The 14097-nt window shown below is 41.5% G+C and overlaps 1 protein-coding gene across 6 annotated transcripts in view; it reads left to right on the plus strand.

Annotated features, from left to right (window-relative positions):
* LOC147464281 (uncharacterized) overlaps positions 1-6699 on the plus strand; it is a 73678-nt gene extending 66979 nt beyond the window's left edge. Inside the window, exons 5-13 of one of the 6 annotated variants that reach the window (XM_086513848.1) lie at positions 1592-1635; positions 1750-1802; positions 1906-2058; positions 2139-2548; positions 2735-2816; positions 2925-3936; positions 4074-5787; positions 6186-6272; positions 6380-6699. In XM_086513848.1, coding sequence (XP_086369974.1) covers positions 1592-1635; positions 1750-1802; positions 1906-2058; positions 2139-2548; positions 2735-2816; positions 2925-3936; positions 4074-5787; positions 6186-6272; positions 6380-6438 — 3614 coding nt within the window. In that variant the 3' untranslated portion in view covers positions 6439-6699. Of the gene's footprint in view, positions 1-1591; positions 1674-1729; positions 1803-1905; positions 2059-2138; positions 3937-4073; positions 5788-6185; positions 6273-6379 lie in introns of those variants that run through there. The other 5 variants (XM_086513841.1, XM_086513844.1, XM_086513838.1 and 2 more) reach the window with 5 other exon arrangements.
* Positions 6700-14097: the final 7398 nt, after the last annotated feature.

Raw genomic sequence — 14097 nt, forward strand, 5'->3', positions numbered from 1 at the left:
CCACAAAAGCATGGACATCAGGCCACAGAGGGCATACATCAAACCATAGCTGCGCTGAGTAACCTGTCCAAATCATCCCTGTCAAAAGCCTCTGCAACTATTGCAGGCTCTGCATTCGGGCTCCTTGGATTAACTGGAACGCTGGTTGGCAGTAGTCAGCACTCACACACTCTCACCAGCACTCTCACCTAAACACACACGCAAACCTGTCAGAAACTGCTGGTTGCCCGTCGTTGCAGAAGAGGGGGACAGCTCAGTGCAGGGGAAGTTGTAGGGGCAGGCAAACACACAAGGGCAGCTGGTCGGGCGGGCAGGCAGTCATGCACTGGTGCCGTAGAGCAGACAGACAAAGGCGTGGGGAGACAGGCGTGCAGGGGCTCGTGCAGGGCTCCACACACACACACACACAAACACACACACATGTACATTTTGTGTGTGTGTGTGTGTACTTGCAGTAGAGTGGAGATGTTACCTGTGTCGGATCTGACTTTTCAGACACTGCTTGAGATCAGCAATTTGCATCAATAGCCAGCCCTATCACATGGTGTATTTGGAAGTGCATGATGTTCTTGTGTTTTACGTACAGCTATCCTCTTCATCTGGCACACCCATGGTCTTTCAGGCCCGAGCTCAATACACTTTTCGCAGTAGATGGGATGACTCCTCTGGCTCTTCCTACAGCGGGGAGGAACGCTGTTTTGCCTTTATATCAGTTTGGGGTCAGACTTCCCTCTTTTTGAATTTCCGCCTCAAATCTTGAATTTGGGCTTTTAGGCCACTATGCTGGGTAGTCTCTCAATCTTCTTACCAGTCTCCATGTAGTAGGCTTTATTATGGTGGGGTTTCTCACCACGTTTTATGTATAGTGTTGAGCCAGGCCTCTCACTGGGTTCTTCCCATTCCATTGCGGCTCACAAGGAAACATGGGAGACTTTTCCGAAGGTGGCTGTACAGTAGTATTAGGGTATCTTTGTTCAAATTTTCCTGGCAATTTTTGTTTCCTGCCTGGAGCCTACTATCTGTTGTGCACAGTAGTTAGAGAAAGATGTTTGCACCAGGAATACTTTTGACAGGCAGCGCTACTTCCTTTCAATTTAAGAAGTCCATGTCTTCCTTTTGGAGAATCGATTTTCGGTGAAGTTTAAGTCATCCAATCAGGCATATGCAGTTCTTGTACATTGTACTATCAAATCTCAATAGTAAAATAATATTAATGCTGGTGTACTTAATATATATATACCTATGGTGCACACCGCCATGTCATGTTGCTTGAACTGAACTGCTTGATTAGTCTAACTAAACTGGCCAAAATGGGCTTTGTATTTCAATTCACATTTGCATAGACATTGATAAACAAATCTCCACTTAGCTATCCCTAGTCCAAAGAATATCAGGTATGATAATCAGAAGCCAATTGGGACCTGTGTCTACACATACCAAGAGGATAAAATTGCTGTGGAAATCTTTTTTTATATGATAATGTGCCCTAAAGTAATAAAAAATGATAGTGAGCAAAGGCGAAACAGGCTGACATCTAGTGACGATTATAACAAGTGGTTTGAACTCACGATGCTGACTTTAATGATTCCAGGTGCAAGAAGAACAACCCCAGGAAACAGTGGGAAGGTGTTTCAAGTAAGGGATCTTATGTGTCAGCTCTCCAAATGTTATAGGTGCTTAGAAAGACACTTTCTTACATCCTCTGGGTGTTTTTGTTTACTTCAATCAGTGTGCTTTCCTATTCTGCAGAAGAAAGAGGATCCTCATGGACTCGATGGTAATAGCACTCTAGGAAACTCAAGGTGCTGTGTAGGAAACGCAAGATGCCGTCTTTCTGATGGATTTTCTACCCGCCATCTTCAAGACGACATTAATGTGCTGATGTATTCTCATTGTTATGCATAGGAAGCGGCTCTTGCATGCTTTGGAGGCTCGCCGTACAATGTTGCAGAAGGAGCAAGGGATGTCTTTTGCTCGTGCGATTGCTGCAGGATTTGAGGATGCCCATATCAAAGAGTTAATATTGTTCTCGGACTGCTTTGGAGCAACACGATTGAGGTACGAGAATTTGAGACTTTGTCTCTCAATTCCTCATTCTGTATCCTTCTCATGTTGAAACACTTGCGGACATTCTATAGGGAAGCTTGTCTTCAGTTTACGAGTCTATATAAAAGTAGGCCGGAAACCAGCATTTGTGCAGAGAGTATGCCAACAACCACCTGTATCCAATCCAAAAGCTCTTCAAGAACCCCAGAAGGACCTAGCATTCTGTGCAAATTACACATAAGCAATAACAGTGGTGGTTCGAGGGTGGTGGAGGAGGGCTATGATGGACCTCACGGTGCTGAATGGCCATGCAGTCGCGATAAAGAGAATGAGATTTTCACTTGCCATGCTGTAAAAGGACACTCTTCAAACCTCAGTGCTGTAGATGAGGATTGTGCACCCCAGGACTCCTTTACTTGTGATGAAGATGCAAAAGTTTACACTTGCAACAGTTGGCAAAACTCACCCACAGTTACTGCAGAAGAAAAATGCCTGCCACCGGGTGAGAACTACAAAGAGAGAGAGAGGTCATCAATCATAATCAGTGAATCGCCATGTACTTCACATAGGTGTAATTGTTGTTGTTGTTGTCGTACTTCACTTAGAGATCCACGGGCAGATCACAAGGTATCCACCCCTGTTTCTATGGCACCTTGCAAAGACATGACTACTTGCCAATGTTTGCCAGAGTCAGAGTTTCCTTCTTCAAGCCTGAGCAGCCAGGGGAGAAGTGGAGAACATTTGCACGAATTGGTAAGCAATCCAAGCAGGTATGATCCTGCGTGTATCATACTTCCTAAAAGGTTTACAATTCAAGTAAATAACTCATTTGATCATGAATGCTTGTTGAGCCATTGTTTCAACCGCAATGCCGCCAGGAAGAAAAAAACTGTACATGAATGTTGTTCATCAAATGAGGAATGTGTTGACCGAGCTCAATCAATATATGATCAAGAGAATGTGTCGAACCTAATCGTGATCAACAATCAGATATTTTCTGCCTCACACTCTGTGGACTCTTGTGCAAAGAAGGATGAAGAAATGGAAATGACCAGAAAATGCTGCAAGGAACAAAGATGTGGAGAAGAGTTAAAGCCTTTCCACTTTTGTGTGCGAGATATGGTTTCTATTTTTGAAAGGAGAAGTAATGATGAGTTACTTCCTCAAAATGCGCTCCAGAAACAAGAAAGTAATATGGGAAATAGCAGATCGAGTGCTGACAGTAGCTCAATTGGGGAAGAATATCAGAATCTGAATGGAGAACCTGAAACCATTAGAATTGATGGAAGAGAAACCTTGGTGAACAGAGGAGATTGTTGTTCGTGCAAAATGGTACCTTCTGAAGTACGAGGAAGAGACGGGGCGGGTTCACACTGTTCTGATGATTTGAAATCATCATCAAAATTCAATGACAAAGAAGCAGGTTTATGGAATCCATTATACCAAGAATTTGCACCGAGTCATTCATTATCGTGGATGGAGTGCTCCACAGAAAAACTCTCTGGAAGTTCAAATGCCAAAGACACTACAAGTGATCTTTCTTCACAAGGTGATCTTGCAACAAACTGCCATATCCATGCTCCGCAGACCAGTGGACAAGCTGCACCTCCACAACAACTGGACTCCAGTGTTTCTAGGCCATCAGAGGAGCGTGTAAAGAGATTCCTGGAGCGATACTATGAAAAAAGGGAAGAGAAACTGAGAAGTCGCTTTTATGCAGCAAAAGAGAACACAACTTTGCCTCCAAAATCTGCTCAACTCTTCCTGGATAATATCAAAAGAGCCAGCACTCGAGTGCCTGAGAAGTCGATTAAGTTGAGCAAAAGAAACTCACAAGCTGGCAAGGCACAGACATACAAGGCAAATACACCAAAGAGCAAGAAGAGTAAGGTATAATTTTCTTTATCATTATTTTTGTGTTGCATAACATGCTTGTGTACGATGATTACATGCATGTGCATGCACACTTTTGTGAAGTATGGACTTGGGATAAACATTTGCAGACATGTTTTAACTGAAATTTATAGGATGGGGAAGATCAGAGATGCCTAGATGGGTCGCATGCTTGTCAACAAGGTCAAACCAATGATAGCATGACTGCAAGTGATTGCATAACAGCAAAGAGTCCACAGACAATTCAACTGAAAACATCCAACTCTAGGCTTTCATCAACAAAGTTGCTGGCTTCTAGAAAAGCTTCTAATGCAGGACTAGCAACTTCAAAGAAAAAGGAAGCACCAGGATCACTACCTGGGTCTCGCAGCGCAGGTACCTCCAAGAGGACTGGAAATCCACTAAGCAGCTCTGGACCGTCCTTAACTAAATTTGAGAGTAAGCGAGTGGGGATCAGCAGCATGCGAGAAAGCACCAGGTCTTTGCCTGCTGTGAACAGTAAAAGGATTAGCCAAGCAAAGGATTCTCTACATTATAGGAGCATCACAAGTACTGGTTCTGCTGAGAAGAAGACCAGTGCAGCCAGAAAAGCTGCAACAAAAGAAGGCACTTCTCATGCTGTTACTGCTCCTAGCAAGGACCAAAGTAAGTCTTCCAGAACAAATGGCAAGGCCAAGAGTACTTCTTTGCTCAGTATCACCAATGAAGGGGCCAAAGAAGGCCCAAAAAACTTTCTCAGAAAGGGGACTGGTTCTGGTAGACTAAGAGTCCGGAGTGGTGTCTTGCAGCCAAAATCTGTAAATAATAAAGCAGGTACAATGTACAGAGTGACTAGTTCCATAAATTCACCACCATCAGTGTCAAAAACAAGTGAAGTAGCACTGGGACAACAGGCACCGGATGATGCATCACTGTTGGCAGAAGAAGCTGATGCCAAGGGAGGAACCCTCTCTACAGAAATATCTACTGCCCAAAAATGCTCAGTTTCTATTAGTAATTATGCTGATGAATACGAGCCAACATCTAAGAGACAATCAGATAAGGGAGGAACCTCTTCTACAGCAGTATGCACCGCCCAAATATGCTCAGATTCTAGCGGTAATTATGCTGATGGTTATGAGCCAGCATCTAAGCGACAATCTGTGAAGGGAGTGAAAAGAAAGGGGTTTGACAGTGCAGCAATGCTTCCTGGAGAGCTGAGTCCCCTGCTTCTTTCGAGCAATATGCAACTCAGTCCTTCTATTGAAGCTCATGGAAGTAATCAATCCAGTGAAAGTTATGAAGGTGCTGCATGCTCAGATGAAAAACCCCAGCTAACATCCTTCTCGCTGACTGAGCCATATGCTGGCTCCTTGCAAAACAATGTGATTTCCATTAGATGCGATCCTTTTGAAATTCCCGCTGCTCAAGATAGAGTTTTTGTGGAAGCACAGTTTTGGGCACAAAGCTCCTCCATCCATCATTTTGGCTCGGGCCTTTTAAATGTTCCAAGATCAACGCCGAACTTCCAACAATCAAAAGTAAAAGGCGATGCCTCGAGAATCACATCCTTTCTTCAGCAACAGGCTCCCACAAACCATCAAGGTAGAGATCTTAAAAGGTTTCTCAAGTTTGACTGGAGGAACACGCATTCTGCAGCTGGTTCAGATCAGGCTTCAGCTTCTAATTTCTCAGAGGAAGATGAAGATAGTGGAAGTGTTAGTGAACCTGTGCCTAAAATACTTGACTGTTATGGAAGAAAGAGACATGCAAGTGGAAAAGCCTTGAATTTCAGGGTCCCTGGTCTTGACACCCATCACTGCTCACCGTCAACCCCCGAGCATGATGAATCTAAGGGCCGCAAAACAAGTAAGACAGTTAATTCAGAAACTTTAGTGCAGGAGCTTCTGCCTCTGTTTGTGATGATCCATTGATTGACCAAAGACATTATCAATCAGAACTGATTTTGGTTGATTGCTTTGTGTTGTGATGAATCATATTACAAGAAGGTGCTTGCACATACAGTGCACGCCCATGCCTCAGCATGGAATTTGGCTAGGTTTGTACACGCTTGTGGCACTAACACATTAAAAGAGAACAGGGAATGAAACGTGTGCATGCAATCTATGTGGAATTCACAAGTGAGCCCTCCGAGAGTGGCTGTGCTTGACTGTAGAAAACATTCTTTGGTTGCATCTAGGTGTCTAGTGCAAAATTTCTAGGAAGTTTTCAGTGTATTCATGAAGGCTATGCTTATCTATCTGCAGTTATGCGCTTGAAAAGATCTTTTTCGACTCATGAGGTCCATAGTAAGTCTCGGGATCGGAATGTTTCCAAGACTTCAGCAGTCAAAGGTAAAACTTGCTGAAGATGTTCATGTGAGCGATCGAGTGTGTGCAGCATGTGTTTACAGTGTCTATGAGCAGCCCTTGTTGATGCATCTGATCTTCTTGTTACACAGCAACCCGCTCTTTCTTTTCCTTGGCCCCTTTCCGACGAAAATCTGTAGAAGGAAAATGACATCTGCAAAACCAAGTTGGTCTACTGCATTTTCAAAGTTGTCAGATGTAGCTGACCACAGCAAACATGTCATAGGTTAAGGAAGGCTCTGACACATCGATGAAAGCAAAGCATCAAATTTTTTGCAGTGGGCTTTCCTCTAATCTCAAGGAGCCCAGTCCTCATAAAGCCAAACTCACCTGGAAGTGTCCCAAGCTAACTTGCTTTTTGTAAAAATCAGCTTCTACAATCTTCAATACAAGGTTTAACCCACTTGATCTACTCAAATTCTAGTGTAAGTCATGCTAATGTATCCTCAACCTCCTATGAATAAAATGTTAGTGAATGTACTTGCTTGAGGTGTTTATGCACATGTAGAATTGGCTTGGCCATCTAAGCTCACACATAAGTTTTGTTTTTCTTGTATTATTGTGTGTGTGTGTGTGTGTGTGTGAGAGAGAGAGAGAGAGAGAGAGAGAGAGAGAGAGAATTCATTACCGTCCTCGAAGGTCAAATATGAAACATATCATATTGGGTGTGTTGAGTTGATAAGTGACTCTTGATGCTCAAGAATTGTGGAAATGAGTGTCAATTTAGAGGCCATATCATGGTTGGGAGAGGTATGTAGGGAGGCCTCATGGCTGAAAATGTGGGGAAAGTAAACTCTAATGTGATAAAAAGCTGAACACTCAAGTAGTGTTTGACTTGCAAACCTTTTCGGGGCATAAAGTGCAAAGTCGATGATACTTCTCATCATTGCTCCTCCGCCTTGTCTTGCATTGTAGAGAATGAAGGCTGAGCCGGATGGAGGGAATAGTGCGGATTGCACTCAAGGAGATTGGCTCGAGCATGTAAAGGGTGGGTGTGGTTCCCTTGTTTGCAGAAGATGGTTTGGTAGTTGGGAGCAACATATTGAAGTTGTAAAAAAGCCTCAGTTACCTTGGAGTCTATGCATTCCAAACCACTATTGATGTCTTTCATCTATCATGAACTTAACATTTTTCTTTTGTGCATCTTTTGGATTTTTGACTTGCATCCCGTGGAAGTTGATGTGAAGGGTCTTGTCGCATCTTAACCATGTACTCCACGACTCTCCATACCCATAATCTCAATGAAAAGTGTACCGGACTCGAGAAGCACGACCATGTATGGTATGTTTGTCTTCACTTGGAGAAAGTTCTGTTACCATATACATGTGGTAGTGATGTGTGTGAACACACTTAGGACCGTTGGGCATTTTTTCTCACTAGGAGGTTTTTCCCCGTGCATTGTATATACGCCCATCACTCCAGGGCTATCTTATCTTTCCATTGCACACTAAATAATACTACTCTTTGTCGTGTGCCTTGAGCTTCCTCTCTTTTCCAAGCTGTTTGCATTTTCTTGCAACCCTATTTCCAACAATTGGTATCAGAGTAGGTTGCATCCTCTCAAGCTTAGTTGCCAGCATTGCCCGTACATGTTTGCTCACTTTCTCAAATTTTAGTGAGCTTTGGTGAGTGTTAGCAGGTCAACAAATTCTTCAAGTGAGTTTGTAGAGATCGATCTACTCAGATTTTCCATTTGGGCTCATTTTCGTCTCCGTTTCCACTACAGACATCCGTTTCCACTACAGATAGTAATGTGCAAGCAATTTCGTCCTTTTATGCAAAATTTTTGTCACTGTTGTTTTCTGCATAACGGGCTCCTTACAGTCTTCTTTCGGTTGTGCTATATAGCATGCGTTAGTCTCGCTTTGTTTCTCCTCTTTTCGAGTAGTTTTCACCTCCGATGCAGTCACTCGCCATGGCTAACAACACAGATGTGTTCAAGATGTTTGCTGTTGAGGATAGATTGGATGGGGACAATTACTCAATGTGGGCTTACATGATGCCACATATTCTTGTGTCAAAGGGTGTTTGGAATCTTGTACAAGGAGTGATATATATCATGGTTCTGTGGATATAGGTGATGTTGAGGATGTTGCAGGTTTTGGTGGTAGAATTGTTGCTGATAGAGGTGTTTTGCCTACAGTTGAACATGCTCGTTGGGATGTAAGAGATGCGCATGCTCATACATTAATTCCTCACATTCGCTCAGCTAAATTTGCAAAACAGATTTGGGATATTTTGGTTGGTCTTTATGCAAGCCGCAATGAGGCTAAAATTGCATTGCTACGGAAAGAGCTGGAGTCGAAGATTATACATGAGGAGGATGAAATGGATACTGTCCTTGCTGGTATCAAGAATATTAATATGAGCAACTTATTTCTGCAGGCGAAGTTATTTCTGACAATTCCCTTGTGCAAACTGTTCTTGATGCATTACCAGATTCTTAAAGACTTTTGCTAGTACTTGAAGACTTATGACCCCAAGGAGATCTTGAAGTTGTCAAGTTTGATGCGTTATGCACATTGCTATTGCAAGAGTCACTTTCAAGAAAAAACAGGGCTAAATAGTGTACATTTGAACATGCCAAAGAAAAAGTGGTAATAGTAATGTAGCCACTCCTCATGGTTCTTTTGCGAGTGGAAAGGCATGTGTTCCTAATGCTTCTGTTGGCAACACTTCATCTAGAAATCTTGGTGAAAAGGGAAAAAAGAAAATGCGTTTCTATTAATGTAAAGCTAATGATCACTTGATCAAGCAATGTCCGAAAATGAAAGCAAAAGAGGCTACGAAGAAAGAGGTTGGTTCCACTACAAGTGCAACTATTGTAGAGTCTTTTGTGAAAGGAGATTGTGATGCTGATGTAGATGCAGAGTGGGCATTTAGTGCAGAGTGCACTTATGATCCTTCTGTCCATGATGCATGTATATCAGTTGCTGCAGATGCTCATGTGTGGTACTTTGACAGTGGTGCTACAAAGCACATTACCTCTCATCACTACAAGTGCAGCTATTGTAGAGTCTTTTGTGAAAGGAGATTGTGATGTTGATGTAGATGCATAGTGGGCATTTAGTGCAGAGTGTACTTATGATCCTTCTATCCATGATGCATGTATATAAATTGCTACAGATGCTCATGTGTGGTACTTTGACAGTGGTGCTACAAAGCACATTATCTCTCATCGTGACTTGTTTAACTCTCTCGAGGATGTCCTCACGGGAATACAGTCACTTGTGCAAATAATGCCTCTTATATGGTCAAGGGAGTTGGAAAGATTGTGTAGATTGCTACGAATGTCAGTTCTTTCACAGTTGTTTGATGCACTGTATGTACGTGGGATGAAAAAGAACCTTTTGTCTATATCTGCACTTGCTAGACTTGCCTTGTTGTGAAATTTATGGATGTTAAATGTACTATTTATGATCTCAATTTTGGTGATGAAATTGTTGCATCTGACATTTTATGCCATGGGTTGTATAAGCTCACTTTGTATGACAAGTGTGGGCAAACTTTTGCAATTGCAACTGTGGATTCAAAGGCTCTCTCAGATGCAAAACTTTGGCATGCAGGTTTTGGGCATTTGAATTTTGTCAGTTTGCTGAAATCTGATATGGTTGCTTCTTTGCTACCTCTTGAAGCACCTGTGAAGCATGTTTTTGAAGTCTGTATTTTGGGTAAGATGCAGCATTCAAAGTTTCCAAAACATACAGGTTGCAGCTTGTGCATAGCGATGTTTGTGGGCCATGCAAACTCTGTCCTTTGAAAATTACTTGTACTTTGTTAGTTTCATTGATGATTACTCTAGGCATGCATGGGTATATCCGCTTAGAGCGAAGTACGAAGTGTTATGTACTTCAAGCAATTCTTGGCTATGGCTAGAAATTATGCTTTGGTGCCACAAACGCAGTGCATAAAATTGGATGATAAGGCTGTCAAATACATTTTTGTTGGTTACAATACTGAAAGTAAAGATTACAAGTTGTACCATGTGAAAACAAAGCGTATCTTGGTTCACGGGATGTGTTTGTGGAAGTTTCTGTTCAGCCCTTGTTGTCATATACTAGAGACAATAATGTAAGCTCAAAGGATGTTTCTAACAGTTTGGTGCCTCTTTTCAGTTGTGAAAATTTGAATGTAAATTCAAATGAGGCAAATGTACAACCTATGGGGGTTTTCGAAACTTCTACAGATCAACCTCGTTAGGGCCAATTTGGATGAAAAAAGGGTTGTGTAAGGATCTAAAAAGAGGCAACCTAAAAAAGACCATGAAGATTTTATCAAAACTATTCAACATGGGTACTCATTGCCACCCATGGACCATATGAGCACTAAATTTGGAGTTCATATGTAAATGTTATGGCTAAAATAGTGCAAAATATTCTAAAAGTAAGTAAAGGAGATCTTGACACGTGTACAAAAGTGCCATACTTTTAGAAATGTGGCTCCTCATTGACCCTTTGATCAAGAATAGAGAAATGCTAAACAGCCCTTATTTCATCCAAATTGGCCCTAATGTATTACTGATGCAGATATACATGAGGTAATTGATGTGGAAAAGGCAAAGAATGAGTAGGCTAGAGGTATTCCAAAATGGTTGGTGCATACTTTGCGTGACAGTAAATTGGATGCACCTTTGTCTAGTCGTACTCGTTTGGGTTCTCGCCATGCATCTTATGCATCAGATTGTTATGCTTTGGTTGTGTCTAGCTTATGTGATGTTAAGGAACCTTTGTCTTTTGATGAAGCACATAATCCAAAAAATTAGATGGCCACCATGCAATCAGAATATGATGCATTATAGAAAATAACACATGGACTTTATGTGATTTGCCTCCTGGAAAAAAGGCCATTGGTACGTAGGTTTACAAGTTGAAATGCAAGCCGGATTGTGAGATCGATTGCTATAAGGCTCAACTTGTTGCAAAGGATTATGCACAGCCAAAAAGCATAGATCATAAAGAGACTTTTTCTCCCACTTGTCGTATGACTATTGTGTGTTTTCTATGTGCCTTGGCAGCTCATTTTGGATGGGATGTACATCAATGGATTTTGTTACTGCTTTCTTGAATGGTGACATATTTGAGGAAATCTATGTAACACAGCCTCGCGATTATGTCATTGAACTCTTTTGGTTAAACGAGGCTTTCGTAAAGCGTGAGGGCGATGCACTTCTCATTGTTGTTCTATATGTGGATGATTTGCTGATCACTCGCCCAAATGAGACACATATTGCTGAATTTAAGGCTGATTTGAATGCTACTTTTAAGATGAAAGACTTGGGAATGTTGCATCATTACTTGGACATATAGTTTAAGCAGTGCGATGATGATATTGCCTTGTGTCAGACAAGTTACCTAGAGACATTGCTATGTAAGTTTGGAATTGAGGATTGAAATACAAGTCGCAATGAGGCAAAAATTGCATTGCTGCGTAAAGAGTTGGAGTCAAAGATTATGCATGAGGAAGATGACATGGATACTTTCCTTGCTCATGTCAAGGATATCAATGAGCAACTTATTTCTGCAAGTGAAGTCATTTCAGACAGTTCCCTCGTGCAGAGTGTTCCTTGCCAGATTCTTATGAGACTTTTGCTAGTACTTGGAGACTTATGACCCAAGGAAATCGTGAAGTAGTCAAGTTTGCTGCATTATGCGCATTGTTGTTGCAAAAGTCGCTTTCCAAAAAAAACAAAACTAGAGAGCATGCAGTTGAACATGCCTTTATTGTCGCTTAAATAAAAGGTGGTAACAATAATGTAGTCACTTCTTATGGTTCTTCTACGAGTGGAAAATTACATGTTCCTAATGCTTCTATTGGCAGCAATTTGTCTCGAAATTTTGGTGATAAGGGAAAAAAGAAGATGTGCGACCATTATTGTAAAGCTAATGATCACTTGATCAAGCAGTGTTCTAAGTTGAAGGCCAAAGAGGTTAAGAAGAAAGAGGCTGATTCCACTAGTAATGCTGGTTTCTCACTACAAATGTAGCTATTGCCGGGTTTTCTGTGAAAGGAGACCGTGATGCTAATGTTGATGCAGAATGGGCTTTTAGTGCAAAGTGCACTTATAATCGTGTTGTTTATGATGCATGTATGTCAATTGTTGCAGATTCACATGTGTGGTATTTTGACAGTGGTGCTACAAAGCAAATTAACTCACATTGTGATTTGTTCACCTCCCCAAACCCAAGCTAAACATGACTAGACATGAGAAACCTACCTCACATTGATTGGGCACTGCCACAAAACAGCCCTCACTCCCTAACATTTGCTCTTGGGAGAAACTGGACCGACTAAACGAACCAAGAGAGATGCCTGAACTCTAACACTAACCTCCTTTACAATAGAAAAATGACGATGTCATTCCCAATCAAAAATATATAGCATACTTAACCATTATGTGTTATGCTTGGTCGCACAAATTTTTGAGAAGTAGAAGGTGTGAAAAACATTAAGTGAGAAGGATTTTTTTCACCCGTGTAGATCTTGGTTGGAGAGATGATACCCTTTTATACTTTTGCTTGATATACTTCTTTGAAAGATTCTCCAAAATGGTGGGAATTTGCTCTTTGCAAAGATAACTTGTGGTGGGAAAGAAATAATGAGAGGTTAACCCTTTGTGGAAGAGGTGTGACTCCTTCTTGAGAGTGGCTCTTTAAATAAACTTTACATACACAAACAGAGAATTGCGGATCAGATTTTGAATTTAAGATAGATTCAATTCTTTTTGGCATCTGAGAGTTGGCTGAAAAGGTATTTCCCATGTGAAGCACCTCCTACAGAGTCGATGGCATATTGTGCCCAATTTTGCCACGGTTTCAAGTCTTCCCAATCTCCCTCTTTTAAAATAGAGAATAACCTTTGAGCTTGGGCCTCCACCTAAGAGCCCGGTCTCGCCTAGCACTTGGGGGGGCTTGTTGCTCAAGGAAATAGCCCATGAATATGCTCACATTAGCAACCTTAATCAAGCATTAATCATGCAAGAGAGAGAAATATGCCTAGGATAATGAGATTAGAAAATGCTAGTTTAATTATGGATCTTATATCAATAGTTATTCTATGGTGGTCTAATCAGTGTAGCATTCATGGTGACTAATGTAATGCTCAATGACACAATACACAAGAACCAAAATGAAGTAAAGCTAGAGTATTGACAATGGACTCTCAAGAAGTGAGGCTACTTAAGTAGATGTAGCAAAATCATTGATGTGTAATACAAGGGATGCAGTATAATACACCTAGTTCCAAAGTGCACCCAAATCAACCCTACACAGAGGGGGTTCAACACATGAAGCTAAGGAAGTATGTTTGCACTTTGTACAACTCATTTGAAATCATTTACACCTCATATGACTCACATAGAAGTCACATGGTAATGTGCTACATAGGCTATGCTTAAACAAAAGGATATGCACACCACATGTTGGTACATAGGACAAAGACCACATGCCCAACCAGAGAAGCTATGCATTGTGTACAATAATAAGGTCCTTGAAGTGGCAGAGAGCTTTAAATACCTTGGCCTTGAACTTTGAGCTAATCATAAATGAAATGATTGTGCACCATGAGAAGTTGGGAATAGAGCCTACTATGGATTTCAGAGCATATGCAATACAAGAGAGAATAAATGTTGGGCTCTCAAGAAACACTACTTTGACACCTTGGTGACACCAGTGCTTCTTTATGGATATGGGCTGGTAGCAAGTTGGAAAGAGTTTGAGAATGTCTAGAAGCATTTTCTTAAGAACTTGTTGGAAATAGGGTTGCAGGGAAATGCACACAGCTTGTCGAAGACGAAGGAAGCTCAAGGCACACA

The sequence above is a fragment of the Adiantum capillus-veneris genome, chromosome 1 (genome assembly GCF_014529385.1).
Source record: "Adiantum capillus-veneris isolate H3 chromosome 1, ASM1452938v2, whole genome shotgun sequence".
In the NCBI taxonomy this organism is placed as follows: Eukaryota; Viridiplantae; Streptophyta; class Polypodiopsida; order Polypodiales; family Pteridaceae; genus Adiantum; species Adiantum capillus-veneris.